This window comes from Bombus fervidus, chromosome 2, assembly GCF_041682495.2.
Source record: "Bombus fervidus isolate BK054 chromosome 2, iyBomFerv1, whole genome shotgun sequence".
NCBI lineage: Eukaryota > Metazoa > Arthropoda > Insecta > Hymenoptera > Apidae > Bombus > Bombus fervidus.
Window position 1 is genome coordinate 8,235,295 of NC_091518.1, and position 10,628 is coordinate 8,245,922.

Below are 10,628 nucleotides of genomic sequence, written 5' to 3' on the forward strand. Positions count from 1 at the left end.
GCTGACATTTAGATTCGTTAAACCTAATACAAGTGTTTCGTTAACTTGGCAGGCTTATATTCAGATTCTTTAATTTCTGAAGTCAGATGAAGGAGGTTCTTTTCAACTGTTACAAAGACTTCGATAATAATGCTAGTAATATTTACTTATTTTTTTTATAATTATCAATAAATGTACTACAGAAATTGTAAACCACACGAATAAATGAACGCAAAAAAAAACACATTCTTTCAAGAAGTACTCAAACCTCTGGTAATTCCTGTAAAATTCTTCTAGCGGAGTTCAACACCCACTGTGTTGCTTCCTACACGCGGATGGAAGCTGGAGGATGCGCCAACACGGTATGGATGACGGAAGAGAGAAGTCATCGATCTTCCGCTGTAAACACGGTCGAGGAGGCACGGTTCAAAAGAAACGTCTAAGATACTGGTACTTAGAATAGTTACGAAAGAACGTTTATGCAATACCTTAAGGACTAGAGACGACATTCTTTCGCTTTATCGACCATAACAGAGCCGATCCTCGCTGTCGAAGATTATACGTTCCGTGAATCGTACGAGCTGGCCATCGTTGACGTAATTTAAACACCGTATCAAGGACCTTAAAAGTATTATAGTTCCTGTCGAACGAGCATCTAGTATCGAGATAACGAACCATTATTTTCCTATAGCACGTCATCATACGCCGTTTTATCGCATTTTCGACAATAGGTTCGATCGCGCGATGTAACACGATTTTGGTACCGTTTATCGTCCCACATGTGAAATGAATTTTACTTTTACGGTGCATGATTTTCGGTATCAAGACTCCGATGAATTTTAACCTATCAACTAGGGTCATCCTTTGATCAAAAACTTCTATAACCGATCAAAGTTAACGACAGAATCACCACAGCGTAGGTGCAATAACTAATTCGAAATTTTTTATAGAAACTCCATACATTTACAATAGCACACTATTAGAGATTTGAATAATTTTTTGTTAAATATACGAATGAGGATTTATTTTTCTCCTGGTACCGTATATCTTTTCACGTAATTTTTCATTCTGGTTTCTGTGGTGTAAATTTTATATCTTCCTCGTCGGTAGTTAATCGAAGACAAATTAATTTCGATGAGGAACCTGTTAGCCGATAAAATATAATTTTTTAAATAACCACACTAACTGCTTTATAATTCGATTAATTTCAATTGTATCCACTTACGACACAAAGAATGGTGAATATTTTTGAAACATAAATAAATGAAAGTGAAAAAATTGATACCGAAGAGTCTCGCAGATTTTAAATAAAAGAATTCCAAAGTAAGTCTAGAAAGTGGTGTTTCAGACTGAAATACTTTCTTAATAAATATTATTACTAAGTAATATAAAAGATTACGCTAATTCCATGTGAACTGATAATAATACAATTTGATTTGCCATTCATTTTTAATTTCATAAGCATAGAAATCTCTGGTTAAAGGTCGACTACTTGCTTAATAGGTTAAAAGTTAATTCATAAATCGTACGATATTTAAGAGCAGAACAATGCAAAGAAACTATAAAACAATTTTAAAAAATACTTTCTTATAATGCGTACACAATTGTCACGCACAGGTAACTAGAAGACCATGTAGAAGAATAATAGCTGTGAAAGGTTACATGCAAATCGAAAGCAATGTGCGTTCCGCGAAGGTGTAAGTATTTATACAGTAGATAGCTGTAGATAATAACATCAAAAGCTTCGATAAATAAAAAAAATATGTGTGAATTTTCGCAAAACGCAATTTGTTATTATAGTGTGATATAATATAATATAATAATTTTTGTAACCTCTATATACATTTTCAGAATCGTTACAAATTTGAGCAGCGTAGTCATGATATTTATGTTTCATTACAATACTGGTGAAACTTCAAAATGTTACGTATAGCAAATAGAATATATCGATAAAAATTTCTGCAAGTGCATAGAGTGGCTTCTATGAGTCGAAACATGTGGACGATTTTGTCGATTTACTTCAACAATTCACGAATGTTACTAAAATATATAGATCAATGACAAATTAATAATTAAAGCCATATTTATTATCTTCTTGTGGAGTCATTAGATTTTTTAATTACGTATAACGTTTGACGAGATAAATATGTCACATAAATACGTGATACGTTTTGCATATGCCCTTATACATAAATATGCAAAACATGCATCATATAAGGAATGTGAAATAAAACAATACATTTTTATAGTCTCCTAATCATTCTAACAAACTTCTATCTTTATATAAATTTCGTTCTCCTATTTGCATTCTATAAAAAAGCACATTTGCATAAACGTCAGCAGTGTCATAACATGTACAACGTACATATCTATAAAAATGTTCTATGGTAAGTGTTGGAAAACTTTCATGAGCCACTGTGTGCAAGTAGTACTTGACGTAACTGACAAGTAAAACATACATGGTGAACAAAGGAAAGAGAGAAAAAGGAAAAGAAAAGAAAGAAAGAAAGAAAGAAGTCTTATAATGCAAAGTGTAACAGCAGGTAGAACCGCAGAAAAATTCGACCCGATAACCGCAGGAATATCAATGAGCCGGTCGCATTCTCCGATTACAAATAGTTGTTATTGCGACACACGGCAGGCAGAACGTAATTTGGGTTGCTCGTTCGCGATGTGACTGTTAAAACAAACGAGCAACTGGCCCGTGGCTGTTCGCTTCGAGAACATCAGAGCTCGCAATGGATGGCAGCTATTAGTGTCTGGTGCACGCCCGAAAATTGCTGGCGCTAACTTTATCACCGTGGTCAGTGAAACTGTTGATTATTGTCGGTTACGGTTTAAACGGTATTGGACCATGCTGTAACAAATCATTGGAACGCATCGATTGCCCGGCTAAGTTTCACGCGATTGCTTTTTTCACACACCGAGTGTGCCGATGGCTACGATTAAACACCAAATTTCGAATAATTTCATATTGGCCAAGGCAGATAGAAAATTGTTAACCTGTTAACTAGGTCATTTCTTAACCAGAAATGTCTAAAATTAATGAATTAAAAATTTACAAAAAGAATTAACCTTAGTTAAATTAATTATAGTACTTGCAAATATACGTATATAAGTATTATATACATATGTACATAGATCATTCCACAAATAACGTTGTATTTTTAAAAATTTAATTTATTCACGAGTATATACCATTTGCTTTTTCCTGGAATATGTCTTACCACTGAGGTAATTTTTAAATTCCTGTCTTATAAATATAAATAATGGAAAATATTTCGGTATTATTTGGAAGTTTTTCCGTAAATGAAATCTGTTAGCGTAACACTTGAAAATAATGAAGATTTGTGAAGTCTGAAAGACACAATTAATTGCGTGATAATTGTCGATTATACTATTTGTAACATTTTTACTGTGTACAACTGAGCATACCATGAAACAGAATTCATTTCTAATTTATTAGAATTAATCATTAATATTCATAGTAGCATTCATTCTTTTAATTACTAACTCTAGGTTTCTGCAGTTACCATTTTATTTTATTTTATACCTAAATAAAACAATTTTTATATTCAAGATATTGATATATATATCCAATCCCCAATTGAAAATGATATTGATATAATATTTAGCTATTAACCGGTGTATAAGGCAGTACAATGCAGAATATACTAAATTTCACTTTTGTAAGAAATTAAAATTATTCTATAACTTTTAATAAAATTTATATTTAATGCACTAAAATATTGCAGGTTTATACAGCTCTAAAAAATAGTCTTCCTTTGCTATCAAATTATAAGTTTTGCTTTGCCGATAAAAATCTCACGTGCTCGTTTACGATTCCTGGTCCGGAACATAAATAATTATAGTTTTGTTAGTCAAAGTTTGATTTTTCCTTTATACGAAACGACATGAATTTGTGTATATTTAAAATTACGAAAATAAACTACCTCGTCTAAAACAATATTTTAGTGCATTAAATATAAATTTTATTAAAAGTTATAGAATAATTTTAATTTCCTACAAAAATGAAATTTAGTATATTCTGCATTATACTGCCGTATACACCGATTAATAGCTAAATATTATATCAATATCATTTTCAATTGGGGATTGGATATATCAATATCTTGAATATAAAAATTGTTTTATTTAGGTATAAAATAAAAGTTTGAATATCTAAGCTTAAATAAAAAAAAAAGAATTTAGTATATCAACAGCAACTTTCCTTCTGAAGACTTTTAGTTCGTGCTGAATAGCCGTAGACGTATAATAAATTCGATATTTCCGAAAGGTAATTACGTAACACTTCGTAATGACAACTCGTTATCCAAATGACGTGGCGGAAATCCCGCGATCTTGCGGAAAAAGCGAATATCTCATGTATAATATGCGGAAGTGATATAGAGATGTCATAACATCGGTCAGTGGTACAACTTCCGATTGCAACAATTAATATCTAAACCCTCGTCCAGAATCAGTTCTTCGTTTGTAATGAGATTTCTAAAAAGATCGTATCCTTGTAAAGGGGAACAGTTATAATTTACTTCTAATCTATATTCTGAAAACTCCGATTTTATGACTCATTGTTGAACAGGTAACAATGAGAGGAACTGATTTCAAAAAACTGACGTAAGTGCTCGTGTGTGTATGGAATGCGTACGACCTTAGCTATGGTTAGATCAATCGAATGTAAATCTAGAATAAAGGTCTATTTAGAATTTTGGTGAAGTTACCGCGTTATACTGTTTCATAAGTTTCAAACACGTAACGTGCTCCTTGTATTCAACATTACATCGCCTTCTGACGAAATATCTGCAATCTGCAATATCTACTAATTCAACTTTGATGAAAATGCGCTATACAGCATTCGAGGTTTTATTCCAGGTTTTCGTCTAATCGGTGACTCTACTTAATGTTTTCATCGAAGGTTGTAAATTTTAACCACTGTCCGATTTTATGATAATATTTTCACCTACTATACGTTCGGATATTAGTCCATCGTCACCAAGAAAGGGTGCGACTAGAGCGCAAGTGTCGCCGTGACACTCGAAATGCCGTTGATTGGAAAATTAGCGGTGTACACGGCAACCAAACAATGTGCATTCTGTACAAACCAAGTTCAGATGGATTCAAACGAAATCAGAGTTAAACCTATACTCGAACGGTTCGGTGCAATCAAACACTTATACATACATACTTACATTGGAACACATAAACGCTTGTAATGTTAGTAGCTCATACTATACAGTGATAGTAACACTAAGTTTACGGGAGACGTTATTTTGACGTATTTCGAATTTCATGCGGAAAATTACACGAGCCGTTTACATTTTTCTCCTACTGACTTTTATCCATTTAGCAAGATAAATGTATATCGAAATTCATTGTTTGCAAAGCTTTCTAGTTTTGAAGCTTTCTTTGTGGTATACCTATATCTATACGCGTCTATTTAACGCATTCGAAATGTGCGTAAACCTAGTGTTAAAGTTGTTATATTTTAAAATCAAACAAACAATCATCTCCAATAAATTTCCTTAATCCAACAGTTCTCGGGAAATAAAGAATATCTAAGTTTTTCAAGTTGGAAGTAGATGAACAATCGGAGACAGATACGGCAATCCAATTTACACGTTTTGCATCGTTTAGAAAAAAAGTGTCGCACGAGGAATATTGTCTCGACCATTTTTTAAATATTTCGGCCATAGAGACGAAAGAGTTAAGTAAATCTCTGAGCTGCTGTAACTAGTGAAAAAAAATCGTACAACAATCTGTGTAAGTACCTATCTTATAGGTACTATATCTTAAAGGGAAAGCTTCTTATCCCTAAATTATTTACTCGAAGATGTAATTTAATTTAACAGGAATAAAAAAGTGAAATATACGCGCACAGATTGTTGATGACACTTTTTTCACGACATTGCGACTGTTCAAAATTTTACAATTATTATCAATATATACATAATATTTATATATACATAAACAAGTATACACATATACGTAAATATTTTTGTTTTTTATAAAGATAAGGCTCATAACCCCCAGAAATAAAATTTGAATCAAAAGTGTTATCCTAATAACATTTTCTAAAGTAAATGTCTACAACAAATATTGCAAGAATTGTGCGGTTCTAAAATTAGTTCGCTGATATTTCAAGTAGCGCACGCTTTAAATTCTTCCTCCACTTCAATAGATCTCGAATTTAATTTATTATGAATATAGAGCTTTATCGAAGTGTTGCTTCCTGACCTAAATAATATAATCAACCATAAGGAAACCTTAAAGGAATTTAATAAAACAAAGTCGTAAGAAAAATTGAAGAAGTTACGTGTTATTGGCATAAACATGGATTAAGTTTCGTAATGCCAACGAATCGTAAGAAGATGCGCTAATTCCTGATAAATTTGAAATTGAAACGGGACACGTGGAACGTGCTACATCCCACAATTGCGAATATTTTGCGTGTCATCGACACCTATACTCGCGAATAATGCCAACCAGATTGTCCTCCTTACAACTTACCGTTCGTTTCGAAGTGGGTGTTGTGCATTGTCAAGATTTGTAATACAATGTGACATGAATTTTAAACCGCGCAACTTGTCACTCGCAAAGTTATCGATCACTATGCGATCACGTAGTATGGTAATACATTGTTATATTGACACAATTTGTGTATGGTTAAAGCGAACGTTACCTAATATGATATAAACAGGCTTGGGTCATTAGTAGCCCACCGAGAACTTTCTATTATCTCGCGAAAGTATTTCAACCAGAAACCAAAAATAATAGATATTTTTAAAAATTTTGAGTAATGATAATCGCTTAAGTATTTTGTTTAAATGGAAAACAGCAATCGCTAAATCTTAATAAAATTTCTTAGAAAATCAAGTGATTAAGACATATGAATTTTTTAGTGTCTTGCTTACGAATAACTATTAGAAATAATTAAAAATCTTTTGATTATACCGATAATCAGTGTTGGTGACCGAAATTATTTTTGGTTTTGATGGAAAATATTTTTTGGTTACCGATAACCAAAGAGAACTTCATAGATATAATAATTATTTGTAACCAAAAACAATTTTTGTCATGAACGATGGTTACCGGTAATCAAAAATTTGTTAATCATTTGTAATGATTATTCATGATCAAAATTATTTAAAATAAAATATGAATTAAACTCTACGAAGATCACAAAATTATTTAGTCACTTTTCTGTTATTTCAATAAATATTAATATTTAGTGGGACCATCTTTAGTACTAATTATGTTTAAAGCAACTATTCATTCTCCACACTAATTTGCAATAAATGCCTTGTAACTTTTATACACATTTCCACATTAGTTTTAAATTCTAATATTATAATCATGACAACGTGTTTCATTATAGTGCTAATAAAATTCCGAAAATTTTCGTATGAAGTACATAATAGATTCATAAAAATGTTCTATGGTAAATATGTAAATACTTTCGTGAGCTACTGATATATTAATAAAATATAACTTTAGTGTGATCAATTAGCAAATTATTTCGCACGAATACAAGTTTTCCATCGTTAGAAATAAACGCGGACATTTAGTTTATTTTATGGCTTTATCCATCAGTTTCATAGAATATAACATTCCACAAAATTTAATATATTGGCAATTCATTGAGAGTTTTCTATGCCTAAGTGCTGAATAATTCAATACTTTTAAAGTCCAATTATCACAAAGAACTTACATTTTGCAAATTATTATACACTATGTGCGTTAAGGAAATGTAATAGCAGTATCACTGTGAGTTACCAATGGGCCACATTACGCAAACAGGAAGCAATAGAAATCAGTACCATCATGCAACATTATGTAAATTACAAAAAGATAAAGTACCATGAATGAAATTAAAGAAAAAAGAAAGTCCGTATCATCAATTTGCCGCCAGAATCTTAGTATATCTCTGCGTTAACGTGTCAATCGAAAATGATGAATCGAAGTCAATCGTATCCAGCATACAACTTATGAAATGCGACTAATGAATGAAAAAAGTAGTGGAAGTTATGGTGTCGCGACCTCGTTCATGCGGCCCCGTTCGTTCTCCATATAAGAAGGCATACAGACATTTTTCGTCTTTCCTTCAAATAAATTATCGCCGCGGAATGCAGATACCCTTGCATCGGGAAAATAACCGTCGAACGAGTTAAACTGTAGCAAACATGAAGTTGCAAATTAAGCAGAAATTTAAAGGAAGTATTTAAATAGAAAAATCATTAGCACTCTAATAAAATACGACTGTCGTGATTATAATAGTAAAATATAAAACCAATTTAAAAATGTATATACAAATTACAGGATACTTATTGCAAACATTTAAATAAAAACTTAGTATACATTATGAATAATGGTCTTAAACACATAAATATTGCTAACTACGATCTCGTTAAATATTGCGATTTACTAATGTAATGAATAGACTGCGGATTTTCATGCATTTATAGGAAATTTGAAAGTAAGAAATTGTACAGAATTCACATGGTATAAAAAATACGTGAAATATTCAATATATAATGTGTTCCATGATACTTGATACTTAAAACAATTCTTGGTAATTATTTAGAAAGCTGCCGCCGTCTTGAATTTTTATGCTTTTCCAATATGTTGTCGGGCGCATGATTTTAAACAACTTTTTCCTGCACGTGTAACCACTGCTCGGCCTTAATATCCGAGATATTTGCAAAAATCTGTCGGTACCATTACACTGAATTCTACCTATTGTACAATTATGCGTCCGAGACAGCGTATGCTGATTGTCGACCGCTGTGAAGCCTAATCCAATAAAATAACGGCTAACCCAAACCTAATTCTCATTTTTTGTTTATAGTTTATATGTATAGGTTTGAATTAGGTATCATTTTATCAGGCCAACAGTAACGCATACGCTATCATGGAATTCTAGGCAATTATAGGCAGAATTCACTGTAGCGGTACCAACAGTTTTTTTTTGCACATATCTTGAAAACTACAGGAGTCCGGCAGTAACGTGCAAAAAAAGTTGTTAAAAATGTTGATTTCTACAACATATGAAAAAATTATGGAAATCCAAAACAGCAGCTTTCTAAATAATTACACAATTTTCTATATAAATTTTACTTTTTTTAATTACATTCCCAAAAATATCAATTTGCATAAAAATCCAGAATCTAGTAATAAATAATTTCTTGCTTAAGTATTCTTGTGATCTGTAAAAAATATATGTATACTTGTACTAGGTATCTTGTAATTTGTATATATTTTTTCAGATTCGCTTCAAGCTTCACCAATATAATCATAATAGTTGAATCTCATAACAGTGTTAACGGAATTTCAAAATGTTTCGTACAACACACATAATATATAATACCAAAAAATATGTGCATAACTGTTCAAATGTTTTCGTGCGCCTGTGCATGAATAAGTAAAAAAAGAAGAAGCGAGAGAAGGAAAAATGACAAAGATTAGCTTCGCGATCTCGATCTAATACCGTAGGGTCGACCAATGAGAAATGGGCTTATCGTATAATCGCGAAGCCGACCCATGAAATATCGAGCGATAAGATATGTTGGATAGACATCCTATGGTGAAACGTTAGTATTCCTTTCACTAAAGTGGTTCTCAAAGATGAAAAGATGTATGTAGCCGGGTCTGATAGTCGGAGAACGGTTTTTACACGGTCGAAACCCTCGTCCTCTGGCAATACACTTTTACTGTGACGCAATCCACCTGCTATGTACATTTCTCGAGGGAACGCGAAATGCAAGCGACAGTATAAAGTACGAGAAGCAGACTTACCGTTCAGGTGTCGCTCCTTTTGTTTGAGGATAATCTCTCCCAGATAGCAGACGTTACTCTTCGCGAAAGATATACCAATTTCGTTCACAGTCCTCATGTTCGTCCGGTAAACGCTGACAACAAAAAGGAAAATTTCATGTTAAATAGAAAGAACATAGTATTACGAACATTAATACGAGCGTGACTTCTTCGACGCTCTTAGAATTTCGAGATCACACATCAGATTATATTGGTATTTCTAGATTTTTCATTCTGGAATAGGAAATTATGTATTGTATGATTTTGTTGGGAAAATCAGGAACATACAACATTTTTGTATATACCTTAAATCTAAGAGACTCTTTTTGTTAAAATGTTCTTCCATTGAAAAAGATTTTTATTTTATGGAATTTAGAAAAGTTTATGTAATTTCAGGAAATAAATAAAAATAAGTTTATATAAATGAATAATTTGAATATTGTTTACTTCTTTTTTTACATAGAATTAATAGTAAAATTATTGTTAATATTCTCCTGTATGAATTTTTTTTAATTTAAATTGTCGTTTAAATAGAATATTTTTTTACATTTATGCAACAGTTAAAAAAGATTATGAACTTAAAGACACCTTTTAAAAACTTTAAATTAATTTTCAAACTAAAGGTTTGATATATCTCCATTTACGATTTGAAATTTAAGATAATACCAGAACTATCCTTGTTAAAAGCAGCACATGGAACCTTTTATAGAAAGAAACTGAAACTAACAGTTCAATATAAGATCATAATTTATCAACTATCAATTAACTTCCTTAATAAAACTAATTTTCTTTGATCTAATTTGCTTAATTTTCGACATTGA

General features: G+C 31.7%; 1 protein-coding gene across 1 annotated transcript in view; it reads right to left on the minus strand.

Annotated features, from left to right (window-relative positions):
• Positions 1-10,628, minus strand: part of Engase (cytosolic endo-beta-N-acetylglucosaminidase) — a 44,406-nt gene that overhangs the window by 29,316 nt on the left and 4,462 nt on the right. The window contains exon 8 of the mRNA XM_072022034.1: positions 9,790-9,902. Within this exon, the coding sequence (XP_071878135.1) occupies positions 9,790-9,902 (113 nt within the window). The remainder of the gene's footprint in view (positions 1-9,789; positions 9,903-10,628) is intronic.